The sequence below is a fragment of the Xenopus laevis genome, chromosome 4S (genome assembly GCF_017654675.1).
Source record: "Xenopus laevis strain J_2021 chromosome 4S, Xenopus_laevis_v10.1, whole genome shotgun sequence".
In the NCBI taxonomy this organism is placed as follows: Eukaryota; Metazoa; Chordata; class Amphibia; order Anura; family Pipidae; genus Xenopus; species Xenopus laevis.
The window spans coordinates 88230261-88253493 of record NC_054378.1 but is presented as its reverse complement, the minus strand read 5'-3'; the positions used below and the strand labels follow the sequence as shown (position 1 = coordinate 88253493).

Below are 23233 nucleotides of genomic sequence, written 5' to 3'. Positions count from 1 at the left end.
TCAGCGGAACCCTTCGCGAAAGATTCAGCCGCATACCGACCTGAATCCGAATTTGCATATGCAAATTAGGGGTGGGAAGGGGGAAAACATTTTTACTTCCTTGTTTTGTGACAAAAAGTCACGTGATTTCCCTCTCCGAACCTAATTTGCATATGCAGATTTGGTTCTGCCGGGCAGAAGGATTCAGCCGAATCCTTGATTCGGCGCATCCCTAATTTAAATGAACGACCTGGCATCCCTGCTTATAGAAGAATAGTAGGTGGCAGTGCACCTATGGCAGTTAGTAGAATAGCCCCTTTTCTTTTAAAACATTTCCTAAGCATAACTATCAGTACCAACAAAAACAGAAATGAGTTAACAAAGTAGATCCCATAGTAACTTACCCAGACCCAGCAGAGGAATGTGATGCCCACTAGACAGGGGCACAGTTGGGATTTTAGATCTATCCATGTAGGATCCTCAGAACAGTAAGTTACAAGTGCCACCAGTCACTTCAAGTGAAAGTAAAATGCTGTCATGTTAATCTACAGTAAATTTCATAAACCATTAACTAGAGTCCGGCTTTTGTAACAAACTCTAGACATGGCGCAGCCTTAAAGAGGTTTGCATTTCAGAACTCAAATAAAAATTTAAAAAAAAAAAAATGCCAGTACTGAAGATGGCGACGCTTTCCTGCGTCCTCGGCGTAAGCATCAAATGGAGCCCGTATTGCTAAGCGTCTTGAGAGGTTGCCCTTGATAAAAATGGACGCTCAAACATAGCGAGCACAGCGGCGTTGCTTCTGCCGTATGACGTAACGCTACAGGGACTGACAGCGTGGGACTGAGCAGCGGCCTGGCAGCGAGGCAGAGGCACTTCTTTGGACAGGGCAGTGATTCTGTAGTAATTCTGTTCTAAGTATAGGCTGGTTAGGGATGACAGAGGGTACAGTGAGAATGAATGGAGTGTATTAGAAAGGGCTTATTTTAGATACACTATTATTATCTCCCTCGTAGAAAGGACTTTTGCCTTGATAAAATGCTGTATTTGATAGGTTTAGGCCTCGGAGATGAGAAGGATGTGACTTTAAAAGGGCTGGAGGTGATCCGCAGCTGTGCCAGGGTGTACCTAGAAGCTTACACCTCTATACTCACCGTCAGAAAGGAAACGTTGGTAGGATACCAATTGTCTGCTGCTCTGGTGCATGCTCACATTCATGTTGTGGATGCTGTGCCTACAATGTGTGAATTCTTCATTTTCTGTATATTATTATTTGTCACAGAGTGGATATGTGTATGGGAACTGCATGCCTTGAGCATTTGTGTGATAAAGATATTAAATTGTTTAATTCATACATATATATATATATATATATATATATATATATAGCCACTCAGTTTACTTCCCCTGGATATTTTTATACACAGAACTTGTTTAGGATAGCAGCTGCAGTATTATGTATTATAATGATGTGACATAATTTCCTGCCTGAGTCTCTCCCTGTGCACTTATAGCTCTGGGTTCAGATTACAGCAAAAATGGCGGGGGAAGAGGAGCAAACTGAGCATGCTCAAGCCCGGGGCAAGGAGGTTTAAGCTGAAGGCAGGAAGTCTGATACAGAAACCCATGTATACACAATAGAAGGAAAGAAATGTGGTGTTTCATTTGACAGAGGACTCAGAGCAGCATTACTTTGAGGGTTTACTGGTGTATATTTAGGTGGACCTTTCTGATGAGGCTTACTTAGTTTTAACCATTCCTTCTCTTTTGTTAACTTTTAGTATGTTATAGAATGGCGAATGCTAAGCAACTTTCCAATTGGCCTTCGTAGTTTTTGAATTATTTGCCTTCTTCTTCCAACTCTTTCCAGTTTTTAAATGACATTCACTGACCCCACCTAAAAAACAAATGCTTTGTAATCCTACCAATTTATTGTTATTGCTACTTTTTATTACTCCTCTTTCTATTCAGTCCCGATCCTATTCATATTCCAGTCTCTTATTCAGATCAATGCATGGTTGCTATGGTAATTTGGACCCTAGCAACACGATAGCTGGAATTGCAGACTGGAGAGCTGCTGAATAAAAAGCTACGGTAAATAACTTCAAAACCACAAATAACAAATAATGAAAACCAACTGCAAATTCTCTCAGAATATCACTCTCTACATTATACTAAAAGTTTTAATTTAAAAGTGAACAGCCCCTTTAAGAAGAAGTAGCAAGATGTCACTGTTGAGTCCACAGGTATCCTAGGTCAGATCAGCTTATATGTGGGACCTACACTGTCTGGGGGTGCTGTTATGGGCAGGGTGATAAAGCTTAACAGTAGGTTAATAACTGCAGCCATTCACATCTCTATGGCCCCATTATCTATCACAGTTCTAGCATTTGTATAGTCTGTGAAATTGTCTATTATGTACTTCCTTTCTTGGAATATGTTTTGCCTCTCATAGTAATCATGCATTGCTTATTGTCCTTTGTGATATGATGAAATATACTGTAGTTAACACAGACCAGTTTATTGTAACTATTATTGCAACTACCTGCTTTTGTGGAAGTGCCTTCTATTTAAAGGAGAAGGTAAGGTTAAAACTAAGTAAGCCTTATCAGAAAGGTCCACCTAAATATACCTGTAAATCCTCAAAGTAATGCTGCTCTGAGTCCCCTGTCAAAAGAAACACAGCATTTCTTTCCTTCTATTGTGTACACATGGGCTTCTGTATCAGACTTCCTGCCTTCAGCTTAAAACTCCTTGCCGTGAGTATGCTCAGTTTGCTCCTCTTTACCCCCCATCTCTGCTGTAATCTGAGCCCAGAGCGATAAGGGAGACACTCAGGCAGGAAGTGATGTCACACCAAGCTAATACTGCAGCTGCTATCCTAAACAAACAGAGAGTTTCTAAATATTTTTACTCGGGTATGCTAAAACATTCTACAGAACAAATATAGCATTCTAGCTTGCACTTTTGCAGCTAATCTATTGGCAATAAAATGCCTCCGTAGCTTTCCTACTCCTTTAAAGGATCGAGTGCCCATTCCCCCCACCAGCACCAGATGCACCAATAGTTGAATGAAATAAACAATGTTTTAGAAAGTCAAGTCTTACATTAGTAATTTTGTTATTGCTATAGGGAAATCATAATAGAGGTTCAGGAATACATTTAATAGAAAAGGGTTCTTAGAGAGTGAATCAAAGGTTAGTTGAAAGATGGGTCTGGTTCAGTGATTGAATTATAAGATTATTTGGATTCTTTTCAATCAATAAAGGGAATATAAGTAGTTGTGTTTAATGAACAGAACTAGTTGTCATAGAACCAGGAAGTTAACATTTTTTAATTTATTTTTGCATATTTGATGCTGCATAGGTATCCTTCCCCACAACCCTATTATATCATTTTATATAGCACCAACTTTTTCCACAGTGCACTACAGAGATCATACATCATTCACATCAGACTCTGGCCCAGTGGAGCTTGCAATCTAATCACATTCACACTATGGGCAGGTTCATGAGGAGTTGGTTAACCTGCCTGTATGTAGTTTTACCCACAGGAAGCCCATGCTGGGAATACAAACACCTTGCAGATGGTGCCCTGGTTTCCAGGGCATGTGTATTATATATCAAGGCACCATTTAGCCCACAAAAATATAACTGTATTTTTATAATGTATATAGCAGTTTAGCGTTCAGACCAAATGTTGCTGGGTAAAATGCAGGCTGCCTCCACCAAAGTTTGGGAACCTTTTGCATTTATTAAAAAAGGTGTAGCCTAAAAGGACTTTACAGAGGTGCACATGTGTGTGTTTATATATCTGCCATTAAAGGAACAGTAACACCAAAAAAAGTAATGAAAATATCATGTACTGTTGCTCTGCACTGGTAAAACTGATTCAGGAACACTACTATAGTTCATATAAACAAGCTGCTTTGTGGCAATGGCGAAATTGAAAAAAGGCTATATGGCACAGGTTAAATAGTAGATAACAGATAACACTATTATGTTCTACAGAGCGTATCTGCTGTGTGACCCAAGCCTTTTCTCCTTTGAATGGCTGCCCCCATTGCTACACAGCAGCTCATTTATATAAAGTGTTTCTAAAGCAAACACAGTAGTTTTACCAGTGCAGGGCAACACTGCATTATATCTTTATTACTTTAAAACACTTTCATTTTTTGGCGTTACTGTTCCTTTAAGGTAGTGGCTCCTATTATTTAACTGTGGAACACAGACATTTGTACAACTACAGGTTTGATTTATTTGGGTAGGATGGGGGGCTGTAGTTAAGATTTCATATGTGTTGAGTTTTAATTTCTTTCTTTATAGGAAGAGTTTTATGGAAGGGAGTTGATCCTTGCTGACCGGGAGACAGTCGAGCAAGAGGCTGACGAAATACTGCGCGATGCTGCTGTCAGTGATGTAGCACTTCTCGTGGTTGGTGATCCTTTTGGGTAAGAGTGATGTAATAATGAATGCCACAGAAAAATATACCATTACATATTTAAAGCTAAATTTAATGCACCACTAGGGAAACAGATATCCCTCATCACAAATTTGAGTCTGTAGGGAAAATCTAAACGTTATTTTCTATTATAATTTAGCCACCAGGGTACTATACAGGTATGGGATCCGTTATCAGAAACACATTATCCAGAAAGTTATGAATTATGGAAAGTCCCATAGACTCCATTATAATAAATGAATCCACATTTTTAAAAATAATTTCCTTTTTCTTTGTAATAATAAAACAGTACCTTGTACTTGACCCAAACTAAGAGAATTAATCCTTATTGTGTTTATTTAATGTTTACATGATTTTCTAGGAGACTTAAGGTATGAAGATCCAAATTACAGAAAGATCCATTAACGGGAAAACCCCAGGTCACGAGCATTCTGGATTACCGGTCCTATACCTGTACAAAAATTTAGCAAAACAGAGGATTTGCTGTGGTAGCTTTGAAAATACAGAAATGCCGTAATGCAATAAGACTTTTCTGTAAGTCTTTTAAAAATGACTTACAGAAAATGAAATAGAAAAAAATTAAATAAGCTGAACATTTTCAAATATTAACAAGGAATACTATTCGAAAACCCTTAAAAAAGAAAAAGCCGTAGCAATGCTTTTTCTTTTGTAGCACTAATTTTGTCCCAACCAAGGGAACAGAAAGCCCCATTGATAATGATAGTTACTGGTTTTAGGAGCCAGTTCTTTAACCAGGCACAAAAAGGCAAGGGGGGTGTAGCTCTTTGTTCATGATGACATGAAATAAAAAGGAAAGATAGAAAAGTTGTGAAGTCTAGCTAGGTTGAGGTGTTCCCTGGGTACATTTTAATTGGACAAGCAAATCTTTTGTGTAGACCCTGGGATTATAATTGTTAATGTTCTTGTTTCTGTTTTTCTGAAGAAAGTTAATGGCTGACAAAGTTCTAAAAAATAATTGACCAGAGAGGACTCTCGATTATCTTACAAGTGTGAATGCCAGTGTTTTTATCCACCAGTTCAGTCCAATAGTCCAGTAGAGTTTATACTTTACCATTAGTGTATTGAACTTCTGCGTTTCTCTCAAAGAAGAATGAAAGATTCATCACCGGGGGGTTACCTAAATGTTATGTACCCTCCCAGTGATTATAATCTTGTACCAGAGTATCACTTTGCAACCATCATCTTCTGCTTAGATCATCTGTGTTACAAGAGCCAGCTTTTTAAGTTGTTAGCATCTGGACTGGGCTATAGGGTAATCCAGGAAAAAGATGGCAACATGGTGTTTCTACAGTAGTATGCAAGTATGCTGCACTTTTTAGCAAAAAAGAATGCTAGCCTGAGGTCCTAGGTCAGCGATTATAATCACCCACCCACCATACTATGATTATGTATTATGCTATTTCATGAGGAATTTTAACAGGATTATGACAAGCTGGTGCAATTTTTGTTTCTTTAATAAAACCGCACCCTCTTTGGCATTTTGTGCTTTATTTTGAAACAAATGTATAACTAGCTATCAGAACAACCTGTTAATATGTTATTGAGGCTCAAAGCAGGGTATGATAGAAAATGCCATATCATATAAATCCATCTTGATTAAAGGCGTTATACACTTTAATCTTGTGCGTGCCCCAATGGATATTGCATCAGCATTGGAAGCCGAGTGGGGTCGTCTGATCCCATCCCCGGGGATATCTGGTAGCATTCTACATTCCTCATTACAAATCGAACTGCAATGCCTCATTTTTATTCACCCATTCTTTTGTCACTGGTTTTCCCAGGACACTGCTTTCTGTAAGCATTTTAGCATCATTGTGTCCCATAAGGACCATTTGTGTGTGACCTCTACATATATCACTGGGGGCACAATGTCATTGAATGAGACCTCCATATATCAGAATGACAGACGTCCAATTTTAAAGTCTGATTTGGATCCACAATATTTGGCTGCAGTAATTGGAAAGTGAATGAGATTTATCGGGTTATCCCTATGTACTTAATATTACCTAATGGGTTTCCCAGCTTAAAGGGGAACTATTGCGAAAATTAAAATTTAATATAAGCTTCAGCATACTGAAATAAGAAACTTTGTAAATGCAATCAATTAAATATTCTGCATTGTTTCTGAAATCAAGTTTATCTTCACTATCCCTTTCTCAGCATCTGTTTCTCTTCATTCTGTCTTCAGTTAGATCCAGTATATCTTATAGGGAGGGCTTCCTTTTCTAGCAGGTGTATCAGAGTTCATTCAAATAACTGATTCCAGTACAAATAAAATCTAACAAAATAACTGACTTCACAAATTCTGCATGTAGAGAGACTGGATTTCTGATGATTTTATTAGCATGAGCTCTAATACATCATCTAGGCAAAAGGAGCAACCCTATAAGATATATTGGATCTAACTGTCAATGAATATCTGACACCCACGAAGATGCTGCATGAAGAGAGAATGAAGAGAAACAGATGCTGAGAGAGGCACTTGATTATTTCAAATTTTTTATTGATTGTATCTGCAAAGTTTCTTATTTCAGGATGAGGAAACATATTATATTTTGATTTTTGCAATAGTTCCCCTTTAACAAAATTAATCTATGGTCCAATTTCAGGCATTTTCTGGTAGTTTATGTGCATTGTTTTATGGTCTTGTATGTATGCATATTCAAAAAACAGAGAAAATAGACACCATATATGTGTGACTCAGAGCACATAGTTACACTGCTGATACATGAAGTACTCATTTCCTTCAGTATGTTTACCATCATCTTACTCATTTTAGGGGCCCAGCCATAATAAAGCCTTTTTCTGGCTTAGATGAATAGTTTAAGGGGCAAATTCACGAAGCGCCGAATGCTAGCGTTAATTCGCTAGCTTTTGGCATTTTCGTTACTGCGCAAATTCACTAACGAACGCTGGCGTAGTTTCGCTAGTGTTACTTCGCACCCTTACGCCAGGCGAATTTTCGCTAGCGACGTATACGCAAATTCACTAACTTCCGCAGTGTACTGAACGCTACCTTTTACGCTAGACTTCCTTCGCCACCTCAGACCTGGCGAAGCGCAATAGAGTAGATAGGGATTGTTTCAAAAAAAGTCAACATTTTTTCTAAGTCCCAAATAACGCTGGCGTGTTTTCTACATGATGGGTGATAGGCTGAAAAAGATCAAAAAATTTTTTGGGGCTCCCCTCCTTCCCCCCTACATTTCCTGACTCATGGCAACTTACCTAGACAGTGGGCACATGTGTAGGGCAAAATAAAATTTTTATTTGCTGATTTGAAGGTTTTCTAGGCATTTGTAGTGCTGATATGTATTCCTCCATTGAAATTTGAATTTCGCGCCGTATGCAAATTAGCCTTCGCTAGTGTAACTTCGCTTTACATAGCGAATCAACGCTAGCGCAACTTCGCAACCTTACGCTACCCCTGAGAGCAACTTCGGATTTTAGTGAATTTGCGGAGCGCTGGCGAAATTACGCCTGGCGAAGTTGCGCCTGTTGCAACTTCGCATCTTAGTGAATTTGCCCATAAATGTCTAAGACTCCAAAAATATTAATTGCATTATACAGTAGATTGAATTATAGAAAGGTTACAAACCTGTTTGACTGTTCATTCATGTACTGTGCAATTATACAGGTTTGTGAGTTGTGATGTGAATTTTTGCTGCAGGCAGTAAATAATAATCCATTATTGTGCAGAAATACTATACAAATGCATCATTACATTGTCCGATAAGCAACACTGTATGCATCTTTCATTTCAGTGATTTTTGTTTAAATTTCTCATCTGTCATGCAGGGCTACAACCCATAGTGACCTGGTCCTACGAGCAGCTAAGGCAGGAATCCAGCACCATGTTATTCACAATGCTTCCATCATGACTGCTGTGGGCTGTTGTGGTCTTCAGGTGAGATGCTTGGTGGTGTGTTGTTTTTCTCTGCCTGTCGGTTCTGGGCAGAGCAGCAATTATTAGACGGACGCTTGCATTACCAGTTATTATATAGTACAGCAGCTCTGAAAACGTTGCCTATATTAGCAGTCTAAAACTGCTAATATGCCAGAAACCTACTTAAAAATAGAGAATGTTTATTGTTTAAGTACACAGAAGAGGGCTCATAAGATTACTTTTCTTTATGGGTTTGACCCCCCATACTGAATGCCAACATTTATATGGCAATAACGCTCTGAAATACTTGTAACATGAACTGAAGTAACAGTATGTTCTGTCCTTTTGTGACGTATGCATCTCTGTCACAATAATTTTGCATAACTTTGTATGTGGCAGCAGCTGAAGGGCTGTGTGTAATAAGCTGTATTTAAAAAGACTTGAGTACAACTTCCCCCAATAAGCATATGTTGTATATAAAGCATTCTGTAGCTTATGTCATTTCTTTTCTTTCTTAAAGACTAGTTCAATATCCTATGGGACAGGTCTGGACTGGGAGTCAAAATAGGCCCTGGCATTCCAAGTACAGAGGGGCCAAATCAGCTCCCCACCAACCCACTAAATATTGACTTTAAATGGCATGTTATGGCAGCCCCTCTGGCATTTGCCAGAACCCACAGATTGCCAGTCCGGGCCTGCTATGGGAAACGCCCATCTGTACTCTAAAGGCTGTACCCCCACTGTCTCAGAAAACATGCTGGCTTAGATTATATAAGATCGATACCAACTATATATATATATATATATATATATATATATATATATATATATATATATATATATATATATATATATATATATATATATATATATTAACTGCTGCATTACTGCTGTGATTAGATTTTTATTGTGTAGACTACCATTCACACAATATGTTTCGGGCCTTGTGTGCCCTTTCTCAAGTTATTATTTATTATAATACACAAGTTTCAGTGAATCATGTGACAGAAATGACATCACTACTCACCGTTTATAACTGATGACATCGGTACTCACCGTTTCTAAGGATATCATTTACAAGATATTTATGGCTTGTACCACACCCCTTTTTTGTGTTTAGTACTGTCAAGGGCAATTCTTTGCACCTCTATTGTGGAGTGCAGAAAGTTGTGAATGGCATACTAGTGGTCATAACTTGCAATCACCATGTGTAAGAGCGGAGGGGTGGATTTTAGGCAACCCCTTGCAATGCACCTTCATTATGAGTAATTCAGCCTATGCAAGGTAGGAGTACAAAGGCATGCAAGACATTGCTAAAGCCATGAACTTTAGCACCTGCTCAAATGCAAGGTGCAGAGTGCAGTTTTGCATCCCTTACTGCTCTTGAATTGACCCATAAGTAAATTAAGTCTTTACAAGCTGAAAACATTAGAACTGCCTTATACGCATGTAACTGCAAACCATTTTTCTCCAGCTCTTCTGATATGAATAAAATATATTTATGTGAGAGCTGAATTTTAAAACAAAACTTCATTTCAAAATCAAGTTACAGTAAATCCTTGTTGAAATTGTATACAGTGACTTTTCAACACTGTTGTCTTGCATTGAAAATCTTTCAGGATTGCTGACTGCCAGCCAGTAGGATGAAGTTGGGGTTGGCAATATGGCACTGCCCAAATAGCATTTGGTTTTCATTATTTAGCTTTCTATTCAACAGCTCTTCAGTTTGACATGGCAGTAGCTCTCTGATTTACCCTAGCAACCAACTAGTGGTTTCAGTAAGATGAATTAACAGCCTGAATAAAAATAAACGGTAAGTAATAAAAAAATGACAAAAAAAAAGTAGTGTCTTAAGGCCCCCATACATGGGCCAATAAAAGCTGCCGACAGACCAAGTCGTCAGCTTATCAGCCTGTGTGTAGAGTCCCCAGACAGGTTTTCCCAATCGATATCTGCCGAAAGTCGGGCAGATGCCGATCAGGGGCAGGTTAGAAAATCCCGTTGGATCGCGGCCGTATCTTTTCATTAATGCAGTCCCGTTTGGCCTCCGTTCTGATCCGATTGTTGGGCCCAATATCGCCCACTTCAATGTGGGCATATCAAGGAGAGATCCGCTTGGCGACATCGAATGGATCTCCCTGTGTATGGCCACCTTTAAGTGGTAGTTTTTCTGCAAGGCTCAGTGACAGCCAACAACCACATTGCAATTGAAATTGCTAGCTGGAAAGAGACAGAAGACTACGTCAAATAATTCAGCTATACATTTAAAAAACATTTTCATGGAAAAAACCTATGGTGGTATAGATTTGGAGTTATTAGCAGTATTACTTTTGTGATGAAGTAGCACAACAAAAGAAAACATTGTTTTTAATGTGTTTTGGGCAAGGTATAATATTTGTCAACTTTGCACTGCATTTACTGGCCACCTGTTTAAAAGCAAACGTCTTATTGGTTGCTATGAGCTACTGCTCTTGGGCAAACTTTTTTATTACATATAGGGGTATGATTCTTACATAGAGAGATACTTTCCAGTGTTATTTGAATCTTGGCCACTAATCTGTAATAGCTAAATATGGAGAATCTACTTACCTGTATGAGGCATTAAAGGAACCTAAAATAGTGAATTTTGTACACACAATTTGTAAAAAGAGTTAAGTGTATATTTTCTGTGGGAAAAAATCTGACATCTGGTCCCCTAGATTTGTGATAAGGTACAGATGGAAGCAGATTCCATGCAATTCCCATTGGAGCTGTGCTGGTTGCAGTCATTCCAGAGTCCTGGGAAAGAATGTATAAGTATACACTGTCTGACAAATTTAAAGTGTGTGTGTGCACATCGTATTCCTAATGCTTTGAATGCTGACAGAATGTCTTTATTATAATCTTCTTTTATATAGCAGAAATTCAGTGCTGGGTACAGACTTGGCACACTGTTAGAACTGCAACTCCACCTAATTGTAATCAGTTGGCCAAAAGGATATTGAGCAAAAAAAAAGTGTAACACAATAACTTATATTGCAACGTAACCTTCTATAATATAATAATAATAATATAACACTTGTTGCTAGCATCAAATTCAAAATGAGCATATTTTTTTCTGAAAACCGTAACATTCTTAGTTTCATCACTTTATGTTTTGTATTGTTTGCAATTAAATATAGGGGTTAAAGGGGAAGTAAAGTATAAAATAGAATAAGGCTAGAAACGCTGTGTTTTGTATACTAAACATAAACATGAACTTACTGCACCACAAGCCTAATAAAAAAATGCGGTCACCATCTTGTAACTTTGTTAAACATCTTTGCAAGACCAAGACAATGCACATGCTCAGTGTGGTTTGGGCTGCTTAGGGATCATCATAAATTATCAAAACAGCACAAGTCAAATAATATCTGCCAGAAGCTGATACAGCAAGACTGATTAATAATCAGTATATGCAGACTGCACTGGGTCCTGTGTTGTCATGTAATCAAATGTGGATTGTATCATTTTTGTATTGTTTAATACAAACTTTCTCCAACTCTGCAGAACTAGTTACTGCAGCAAAATAATCCTCCAAATAGAATCCCAGTTAATTTGTTTAAATCTGGCTCCATGATCTTTGTCCCTGCAGTTGGAATTGGAAACAGTAAATGGGGATGTAAAGACAAAAATAAAATCCAATACAAATCTCTACACAGTCACCCCGACTGCTCTTAGGGAAACAAACAAAGCTGCTTGAGTTTTGAATGGCTCGGAAATAAGGCAGGGGCTCCCCCTACTGTTCATAAGTATGATTGTTTCCCAGCAGAGCAGACACACACACACACACACACACACACACACACACACACCCCCCAATGTGAACTATTTGTCCCGCCCCTTGGTTGTATCTCTATCCTCTTCACCAATACATGTAATTTAAGTTTAAGCCTTGACCTCAATATGTTTACAGGCATTATTTGCAAAAAAAGTTTAATTGAGTGTAGCCTTATATTTATCTAAATACATTTGTATCTTCAGGGTCTAACTTAAACTTGAAATATTCATAATATGTATGTAAATAATATGTTGTTTTATATTCAATCATTTTGTATATTTGCTTTGAATTTAAATATGTTTTGAATTTTGTTTCTCATTGGTCAAGTCTCCTATAAATACCTACTTCATGGTAGTTAAAGATAGCCCATGACTAAGTACCTTGGGGGGGCACGAAATGCGTAGGGCCAATGGAGATACTGTTCCTTTTGTAATAAATCTACAATAAATATTTACATTTTTAACTTTATTTTTGGCGGCCCTTGTGGAGTTCTTTTTGAGTGCCCCATACCCCTCTTCGCTTGTAGAAAAGTGGGACTGCTAAAAATTACATACATTCCTACCACAGGAAAAAGACCACTTAACCCAAAGATTACAAGCAGTAGTAATCTTTAGGATTCCCCTTATTTAGTCCTTGGTTCTAGTAATATAACTTCACTTGATTGAGGTCCTGCTGCTGAAACACAAATCCCTAAAAGCTCTAATGTAAAACCCAAGTAGTAGCCTGAATAAGGTTTCTGTTTTTCTGGACTTCTATTAAAGGTAGGGATGCACTGAATCCACGAATCCTTTGCGAAAGATTCTGCCGAATACCGAACCAAATCTTAATTTGCATATGCAAATTAGGAGTGGGGAAAACATTTTTACTTCCTTATTTTGTGACAAAAAGGCACACGATTTTCCTCCCAGCCGATTGATTTGCATATGCAAATTAGTATTTGGTTCGGCCGGGCATATGGATTCGGCCGAATCCTGCTGAAAAAGGCAAAATCCCTAACGAATCCTGGATTTGGTTCCAGCCAATCAGATCAATGATAAGAAAATGAACCAGAAGAAAGACACATGGGCAACAGCACTTTGGGTTTTTGGCAAGCTGCAGGGGGCAGAAACAGGAAACCAAGCTCCATGGGTAATCAGAAGATTGTTTAGAACAGCGAAAGGGGAGCTGAAGAGTTAAATATCTTTGTACATCTTCATTTTAAAAACCAAACATCAGTTAAAAAAGTTTTTCATTTCACAAACTTCAGACTTTCGTCTGAAGGACAACATCCCCTTTGAGAAGGTGGCAATACACTCTCACTTGTAGACCTGCCCAATAGCATTATCAATATCTCTCAGGACTATTAGTTCCCGCACCCGCCGCCTCCACACTTGTGGGTTCCTTTTACAGACCTGAACCGCCCCAGTGATGACGTCACAAAAGGAGCGGGGCCAGCAGGCGCAGTGTCTATAAAAGACGAACCCGGAAGCCGGCATTTGATGGTGACGGGCAGGGAGAGCAGGAGAAGAGCTCAACCCGCACCCACCTGCGACGAAGCGTGCGAGGTCCGCCAAACCGCGGCCCACACATCACTAAGCACTATATCCTGCCATACACAAGTTAAAGGGATTCTGTCTTGATTTTTATGATGTAGTTTTTTTTTCTAAATTACACTGCAAATAGTTGTCTACTTTTAGAAGTTATATTAGTGCGTAAGCAGCCATCAAGTTATTTTGCCTGGTCATGTGCTTTTAGAAAGAACCAGCACTTTAGGATGGAACTGCTTTCTGGCAGGCTGTTGTTTCTCCTACTCAATGTAACTGTGTGAAAGTGCTGTTCTTAGATCTACCAGACAGCTGTTATCTTGTTACCTATCTGGTTACCTTCCCATTGTTCTGTTGTTAGGCTGCTATGAGGGAAAGGAGGGGGTGATATCACTTAATAGTGCTGCTCCAGCAGAATTCTGCACTGAAATCCATTTCTCAAAAGAGCAAACAGATTTATTTATATTCAATTTTGAAATCTGACATGAGGCTAGATATTTGGTCAATTTCCCAGCTGCCCCAAGTCATGTGACTTGTGCCTGCACTTTAGGAGAGGAATGCTTTCTGGCAGGCTGCTGTTTTTCCTTCTCAATGTAACTGAATGTGTCTCAGTGGGACATCGGTTTTTACTATTGAGTGTTGTTCTTAGATCTACCAGGCAGCTGTTATCTTGTGTTAGGGAGCTGCTATCTGGTTACCTTCCCATTTTCTTTTGTTTGGCTGCTGGGGGGGGGGAAGGAAGGGGGTGATAATACTCCAACTTGCAGCACAACAGTAAAGAGTGAATGAAGTTTATCAGAGCACAAGACACATGACATGGCGAAACTGACAGTATGTCTAGCCCCATGTCATATTTCAAAATAAATATTAAAAAAATCTGTCTGCTCTTTTGATTAATGGATTTCAGTGCGAATTCTGCTGGAGCAGCACTAATAACTGATGCATTTTGATTTTTTTTTCCCCATGACAGTATCCCTTTAAAGAAATGCACTCTGGCTCACTGATTCCTTCAGAAGGCTTAGCAGCAGTGCTGTTTGAATAGACTGTCTTTACAGTGATAGCCAGAATCTACAGAACCAAAATTATATGAATGTTTCAGTGGAATGAAGCGCACTTCTGCTGTGCCTACACACACCAATCTGAGTTTACTTTTCTTTTACTTAAATTTCCCCAGGCAACCCTTCTGTAACCTAAACTAACCCAGTAGTTGTAGGAGAATTCTCTCATTAAACTGATTGCCTGAAATGCAGCCTACCAATATCAGTATTTCATTCTGTTACGGAGGTAGTGTGTCAGGATCGCTGGCTGCTGTGGCAAGGACCCCAGTATTTCTCAATCCAAATATCAGTTGGGTGGGCCATTGTTTGATGCAGGGGCCAATCAGCTGCCAGTGTGTTCTGGAGTGGTGGAGCTGGCAGGCAGTATTGGCCTGTGCATGGCTATTTAAGACCACAGTTCATGATTCATGGTACATATGTCAGTGGTGGGTGTGCACAGCATACGGAAAAAGGGTGAACTGTGTATGTAAAGAAACGAGGACATGGAGAGCCAATTTTTATTTTTTAACAGTGGGAAGTCTCTATTATCTATTGGCATTATTTGGCACCAATGTCATAACAATAATGTTCATCTAAGAGATTGTTTCTGCCCGTTCCTGTCATTCTAAGTATCATGTATTTACTTTCTAGCTTTATAACTTTGGAGAGACAGTCTCAATAGTCTTCTGGACAGACATGTGGAAGCCCGAAAGCTTCTATGACAAAATTAGGAGGAACCGACTAAGCGGGATGCATACTTTGTGCCTGTTAGGTGAGATCTTTCATATAATATTCAGCTTTACCACTTTATATAACTCTATTACAGAAGGTAATGATCAGTGGTACATAATATTATTTGAGGTAAAATGTAAAATTGCAGATGAAAGTAACCCTGAATCAGAGGTCTTAATGAGATTGCTGGATTAATTGAGAGACTCTGAATAATAATCTTCTGTTTTATGATATTGTTACCATGAATTTATTTTCCTGCCAAAACTTGTGGCAGGAACTTTATAATGGTGGAGGCTGGGTTCACCACTGATCATCCACCACAACTGGACTGCAAAGTCAGTTGTTCCTTTGACTGCTTGGCTTGTCCATATTCAGTCATGGGTGAAATAGAGCTCGGCTGGTGACACTCCAGTAGTTCTGATCACTCTGAACCTCATTGAGAGGACCAGGTGCTCAAAATCCTCCATGCGATATAATAAGCTTTACAGAGCAGCAGTTAATCATTGTCCAGCACTGCTGTGCCACTCTTCATTAACGCATTTGAACAGAAGTGTGAAGCCTAGATGTCCATACAATATGTTTTATTATGACTTCCCAGCTGCTTGCCTCCGGAGAGGCATTCTTCATCTCATTCACACTTTTTATGGCCCTTTTGTCGTAATGTTTATTGTTGTCTTGTGAGAAGCAATATATAAACTTAAACTGATGTGTAAATACACATTTAAATAAATGGAATTGAATGTAACCATCTTTCTCTTGTTTATGTGCAGATATAAAAGTGAAAGAGCAATCAATAGAGAACCTCATGAAGTAAGTGAAGAACGTTTTTATGAAATGTGGGGATGTCTTGCAGGCTACACATATTATATCTTGGGAGATTTGCTTGTGGGATACCTGCATGTTAGCCATGTGAAGAATTTACAATTGTAGTGTAGTTTGAAGAGTAGTTTTGATAGGGTTTGCTAGGCAGGTTCAGTATTTGCAAACTCCAACAACCCTGATGTTTGCTAAATTCAGCCCCCCCCCCCTGACAAACTAAAGAGGAAGTTGTAGTTTCACACTTTGATGTCCACAGACACTTCTGATTTAGCACTTCTGAAAGGACTGGATTTTCACCTGCCTAAACCCCTTTCAAGCTAGTGTGTTCAGGATCCCTCAGCCATTGTTACTTCTGCAGACAACTTTATCGTGTATGATTGATAGAAACGAAAGCAATCCGGTCACAATTCTTTGAGAATTCCTGGTTGATGAAACTGATTCCAGCATGAAATAACAGTTTAGATTGCCCAACGTATCAAAAGATTGACTGAATTGTAATTGAAACAAAATAAAGGGTTTGTATCTGCAAAATATCCAATGCAATTTGGATGCATTTTTATAACTGCGTCTTGACACTGGTGTATTTATTGGTCTCCATTGTGATACTAACTTAAGGTGGCCATACACTATAAGAGCCTCTCGCTTGGCAAGGTCGCCAAGCGAGCAGATCTTAAACCTGAAATGCCCACTAATGGCTGGGCGATATCGGGTGAATCCGAGCGGTCGGCCCTGGGGCCGAATGATCGGATTACAATGCTGCAAATGGGTGCCAACGGGTCGCAGGATCTTATCAACTAGCCAATGCGCTCCTGGTTCGTAGAAACAAAATAAAACTTGACTGCCCGATTTTTGGCCTGATATCGATCGGGAGGACCCGTCAGGAGCCCTCACACATGGGCAGATAAACTGCCGAATCAGTCTAAAGGATCGAAATCGCCAGTTTTAATCTGCCCGTGTATGGCCACCGTAAGGGGCTGCGTTTGCTATACCTGATACCCAGCCCTGGTGGAGAGAAGATAATTGACTGATTTTTATTGTTGTGATTAGGCGATCATTGCCCATTCTGGACTATCCTGGCAACTTGATTTCAAAAAGCAATTAATTTAACATATGTTCGTTGCTGTTATCAGAGGGAAGAAAGTCTTTGAGCCGCCCCGTTATATGACTGTGAATCAGGCAGTAGATCAGCTTTTAGAAATTGTACAGAACAGAAGAGAGTTGGGTGAAGAGCTTGGTAAGTATCACTCTTGTTAATACAACTTATATAAAGAAAATATAGGTCTTACCCACACATTTGTGGCTGTTGTATATTTTTCATTTATTCTTGGCCAGTTTAAGCTACTAAAGAGAGAGAAGTATAGTCTGTAGAACTGGCCTCCCAGCAGTATTGTGAAAGGTGCCAGATATAACCATATCTCCTGAAAGTCCAATATACCCAAGAAATTCCTATGGCAGTGAATATTTCAGTCATTTTAAAATTGTCTTTGCGCAGAATATCTGTTCAATGAATAGATAAAGCAAGAAAAATAGTAAAAAAAATGGATTGATTCTTTGGAGATAGTTTTGCACATTGATAAATAATCCTGAAATGAATATGTCCAAGATGTCACTGTCAACATATTTGGGACCCATTATCCAGAATGCTTGGGGCTTTCCAGATACTGGATCTTTCTGTAATTTGGATCTTCATACCTTAAGTCTAATAGAAAATCATAGTCTGGTTCTGCTTTCAATAAGGATTAATGATATTTTTTGTTTGACTCATGTACAATGTACTGTTTTATTATTCCAGAGAAAAAGGAAATCCTTTTTTAACATTTGGATTGTTTGAATAAAATGGAGTCTATGGGAGACCGCATTTTTTTTGATTTGGAACCTTCTGGATAATGAGTTTTCTGGATAACGGATCCCATACCTGTAGTTGGCACAGGGAGCTTTCATAGAAATCCTTCATGCAACTGATTTTCCCCTAATTCACATATAAAGCAGTCCTCCATTTGATAGAGGGAGATAGTTAGCCGAGTGTGAACTGAAAGTTCAAATATGAAACAGCCATCCTTGTTAGTAGTTTCTCACTGAGAGCTACAGTTAAACATCCTGAGGGGTGTGGATACCACATCCTGCAGAGACACAGGTCAACTTCATCTTGAGCACTGGGTGTGTCTTCTTTCCTGTGCCTCCAGACATTTGGGAGGATGCTTTGAACAGAAAGTCAAAATAAGTACATTAAATAAGTACACAAATGTAACTGACTCAGCCAGGAGTTTGTGCCATTGTCGTCATGAACACAAATTATTTTTGTCTTTTCGGGGGGGGGGGGACTGAAATCTGCGTTCATTTAAACTGCGCAGACAGGTCGTGATGGTGTACTGTTTGAAACCTGATCATTATGGGGCAGATTTATCAAAGTATCGAAGTAAAAAAAAATGACAATTTTGAGCTATTTTTGTGTACTTCGACCATTCGAATCGGCCAAAGTTCAATTTGAAGAAAATTAGACTAATCGAATATCAAAATTTATCTTGTACTGTCTCTTTAAAACTTCGACCATTTGCCATCTAAAACCTGCCAAATTGCTGTTTTTGCCTATGGGGGATCTCCTAGAACTGACTTGGTGGACTTTGAAAAAAATCTAAGTAATTTATTCAAATTCGATTTTTTATTTTTTTTTTTTTATTTTTTTTTTTATTTTTTTTATAAATTTCGGTTGGTCTATTTTCTTTGAATTTCGAAGTTATGGGAGTTCAAAAAAACTCCCATTACTTCGAAATTCGACCCTTGATAAATCTGCCCCTATGTGTTAACAGACCTAGTACATAGAACGTTCTATTACATTGGCCCATATACATTTTATACTTGTGGTTGCATTGCTCCTGGAAAAATGTGGTTGCAGAAACATTGCAGGTGGATTCATCTACTTGTCTGATGGATCCCATTTAAATAACTGAATACTGATATACAATATTTGCACTAGTCATATGACTGCCATCCTTTAGGGCCCAGTGACTTTATTTTAGTAATAACAGCATTTTCAGGGGTTCAGCTGGCAATCTTACAGACTTGACTTAATTTTGGAATTTGGGTTGCCTCCTACAGCCATATTACAAGTCGGCAACTACACAACTTCTAAAGCAGCCATAGTGAATTAGGCCTGTAAATTTGGTCGGATGTGCTACAGAAAATGTTGTTTTTAAAGAAAAAAGTGTAGTCACCCCCCCCAGTCATATGATAACTTAAGAAACAAAAATATTTAAAAATACCAGGAAGAGCAACAGAGAAATTCTGCTGGGCCCAGGCCCTGATCTCCATCAACCCCATATTTCCACTATAAGCCTATACAATACATTTTGCACTTTCATGCGCGTTTTTAAAAACGCCCATAAACTGCCATGAACTCGAAATTTGACCAATCAAAATTTATATATATATATATATTGAATTTCTAAAACTTGAGCGAATAGGATCGACCCAAAAAATTGAATTCGATTCGAGTTCGTATCTTAAAACGAATTTTAACAATTCCCTAGTCGATTTTGACAGTTTTGACCATAAAAATACTCTAATTTTCAAATCGACCCTTGATAAAACTGCCCCTAATGTGTGGAGACCTATCCATTTCATTGTCCGACACTGTTGCTCACGAGCTTAATGGATAAGTAAGCCTTTAAAATAATTGAATGTAAATTTGACGAGAGAGCTATTACAGGTATGGGACCTGTTAGCCAGAATGCTCGGGACCTGGGGTTTTCCTGATAATGGATCTTTCCATAATTTGGGTCGTCATGCCTTAAGTCTACTAGAAATTAATTTAAACATTAAATAAACCCAATAGGCTGATTTTGCTTCCAATAAGGATTAATTATATCTTAGTTTGGATCAAGTATAAGGTACTGTTTTATTATTACATAGAAAAAGGAAATCATTTTTAAAAATTTTGATAAAATGGAGTCTATGGGAGACAGCCGTTCCATAATTAGGAGCTTTCTGGATAACGGGTTTCTGGATAAGGGATCCTATACCTTTATAAGCACTTTTTCTATTATTATTTTTTTTAAATTCCAAGATATTAAGAGATACATGTACTGTTAATATGAATGAGTTTTTGTTACAATATCGCCACCTGCTGGTCATTTTCCCAACCATTCTGACCACCAAGTAATCAAGAAAGAAGTTGTCAGGAGAAAGAGAAAGGGCTGCTCTGATGTTCTTCTGGTTAGGAAAGATTTGAGAAAGGTTTCTAACATTTCCCAACCAGAAGTACATCAGAGCAGCCTCTTTCTTTCTCCAAAAAACGCTTCTTTGACTACTAGGTGGTCAGAATGGTTGGAAAATGACCAGCAGGTGGTGGTGATGTAACAAAATTAATTCATATTAACAGTAGGGATGCACCGAATCCAGGATTTGGCCAAATCCTTCTGGCCAGCCAAACCGAATCCTAATTTTCATATGCAAATTAGGGGCGGGGAGGGAAATAGTATGACTTTTTGTCACAAAACAAGGAAGTAAAAAATGTTTTCCTCTTCCCACCCCTAATTTGCATTTGCAGATTGCAAATTTCAGTTCGGTATTCGGCCGAATCTTTCGCGAAGGATTTGGGGGTTCAGCCGAATCCAAAATAGTGGATTCGGTGCATCCCTAATCAACAGTACATGTATTCTTTGATATCTCGGAATTAAAAAATAAATAAATAATGTAGGTACATTGCAAAAGTGCTTAGAATAAAAAAAATGAATATACATAAAAAAAAAATAATGAATCTACATTGCAAAAGTGCTTAGAATAGCTCGCAATAGCTGTCAATTTTCCATTCACTAATTTTAAAGGTTTAATTATCATTTAAGGACAAAAGCACACAGGGAGATTTGGTCTTAATCTCTTGAACAATCAAGATGGCTCCATCTACTGTTTTATAACTGAATGAGCTTCACTGTTCAGCCTTCATCTTTTGTCAAAGTTTCTGCTTGTTTAGCTTGGAAAAACAATTAAAATCATTTAAAACACAGGGAGATGTGCCACCAGGTGGCACGCTGATGCCACCTGGTGGTAGGAAATTGCACATATTGTATATAAGGTACACAGTACTATGGGTGATGCAAAAAAAGAAGAAAAAAAAAGTTTTTTTGATGTGGATGACGTCAGATATGGCGCCAAATTCAAATGGGGGTTGTTTGTATAAAAGCACAGTTGTAATGCACATCATTTATCCTTGAAAAAGGCCCTAATGTGGGCCGAAACGTCGGATTAATGCACTAAATAAACATTTGGAAAGAAACATTGGTGTGCGGGTCTATATACTACTTCTGCATATGAAAACAATTGACCCTGCACCCGCAAACAATAACAAGAAGTCCGGTGTACAGAGTGCGGTTGCTTAGCACAGTATATATAACAAAAAATCTCCTGAAAATGCTTTCCCGTCAGCAATACTGTAAATCGCCAGTGGGATGAAGTTGCCTTGCGAGGAAACGGTGACTTTGGAAAACAAAGCGACAAGCAACAAGTACTGACAATTGATAGATTAGCAATAGCCATAACCCATGTCAACATGTATGAGGCTGTTCTGGAAAATTCCCTTTGCTTATTTGCCTTTACTGTTATTCTCATATTCTTTTCCCAGCTTTAACGGAGAACACAATCTGTGTGGGACTGGCTCGTGTTGGTGCTTCGGACCAGAAAATATCAGCCGGGACCCTGCAGCAGCTAAGCTCGGTGGACTTTGGGGGTCCTCTTCACTCTCTGGCGATCAGTGGTTGTATGCACCCTTTAGAACTGGACATGCTAAAGCTCTTTGCTGTGGAACCATCCACTTTTGAACAGATAAATATAGAAGATAGTTCCACATATTTGTCATAGTAGAATCCATATACACCGCATCATTAGTTCTTGTTATATAGCAGATAACCTTAGAGAAAGCCTTACAGGCTATGCTGGAATTAAAATACACAAATAGCGGACAACTACAGATTGGAAAGCCCTGCTGTATACCAATAACCAATGCAATGCCAGTAACACACCATTTATTAACTGTGTTATGTTGTTCATATTATGTCTCTATCAAGGGGCCAGTTACATATTAGACGTGCAAAGCATTTCTTTGTGATACTTTTAACAGAAACCCAAGCAAAGCTGTTTATGTGATTCCATATTTAATTACCTATTATATATATGAAGAATGTTAAGTGGGGATGTATTCTGGATGATACTCAAGCCAAATTGTTATCTTGAAAGGATTCTGAACTGTCCAAAGCTTTTATTAAAACGGAGATGATGAAAGGAAAACAAAACTGATATCCCAAGTTTGTTATAGATTTTCTTTCTGCTCGCTGTGCTCCCCTGCTTTTGTACTTGAAAGGCACTGTTTTCATTTGTGGTATCCGAGGAATAAAGCTGCTGCTTTAAAAGAAGGAAAGTAACATTTCTCATGAACGGAACAGCCTCAACTGTAAATCTTTTCACTATTATATTAGCTGGATAGTACATGAGACCGAGCGCATGTAGTGCTGACAGACCAACATACTCCTTCTACTTTGCTTTATTACTGCCTAAGCAGCACCCCCAGAAATAATGTGATTAAGTGATATTATAAAGAAGACATTATTTATTATACAGAAGTATTCTTTCAATTCTCTCATTTTCCAGTGGAAATTAAAAGGAGTCTTTTAGGGTAAGTGTGTGGCAGCTTTGCACACTGTCCTGGAGTGATTGTATCCCTTCAGCCAGGATAAGTTTCTTTATATTTATATAGATAAAATATTTTGTGGTGAGATGAGACCAAAAGAGGATTTTGGTCAAAGTCTGAAGCAATATGTGGTGCATATCTAACATCTCCCACACCTCAAAAACACCATACAGAGAAGTAAGTTGGTTGTAGCATTATGCTGTGGGATGCTTTCATCAGTTGGGCCTGGAATATTGTTAAACATGGGAAAAAAGAAAGGATGCTGCATATTTAGGCTAATGCAAGAGGACAGGATCAAGC

At 38.6% G+C, this 23233-nt stretch overlaps 2 protein-coding genes across 5 annotated transcripts in view; one reads left to right on the top strand and one right to left on the bottom strand.

Moving 5' to 3' along the window:
• The window catches only part of XB5731323.S (uncharacterized XB5731323 S homeolog), an 83494-nt gene extending 82804 nt beyond the window's left edge, over positions 1-690 (bottom strand). For 2 of the 3 annotated variants that reach the window (XM_018259635.1, XM_041591348.1), the window contains exon 1: positions 384-684. In XM_018259635.1, the coding sequence (XP_018115124.1) occupies positions 384-450 (67 nt within the window). In that variant the 5' untranslated portion in view covers positions 451-684. 3 annotated transcript variants of the gene reach the window in all.
• A 78-nt stretch (positions 691-768) lies between these two features.
• Positions 769-22522, top strand: dph5.S (diphthamide biosynthesis 5 S homeolog). Of its 2 annotated transcripts, XM_018259412.2 has the most exons (7): positions 769-1152; positions 4305-4429; positions 8257-8365; positions 15355-15475; positions 16206-16245; positions 17385-17488; positions 21872-22522. In XM_018259412.2, exons 1-7 carry the CDS (start codon positions 1018-1020, stop codon positions 22105-22107), a joined length of 870 nt encoding a protein of 289 aa, XP_018114901.1. In that variant the 5' UTR covers positions 769-1017; the 3' UTR covers positions 22108-22522.
• The last annotated feature ends 711 nt before the right edge of the window (positions 22523-23233 follow it).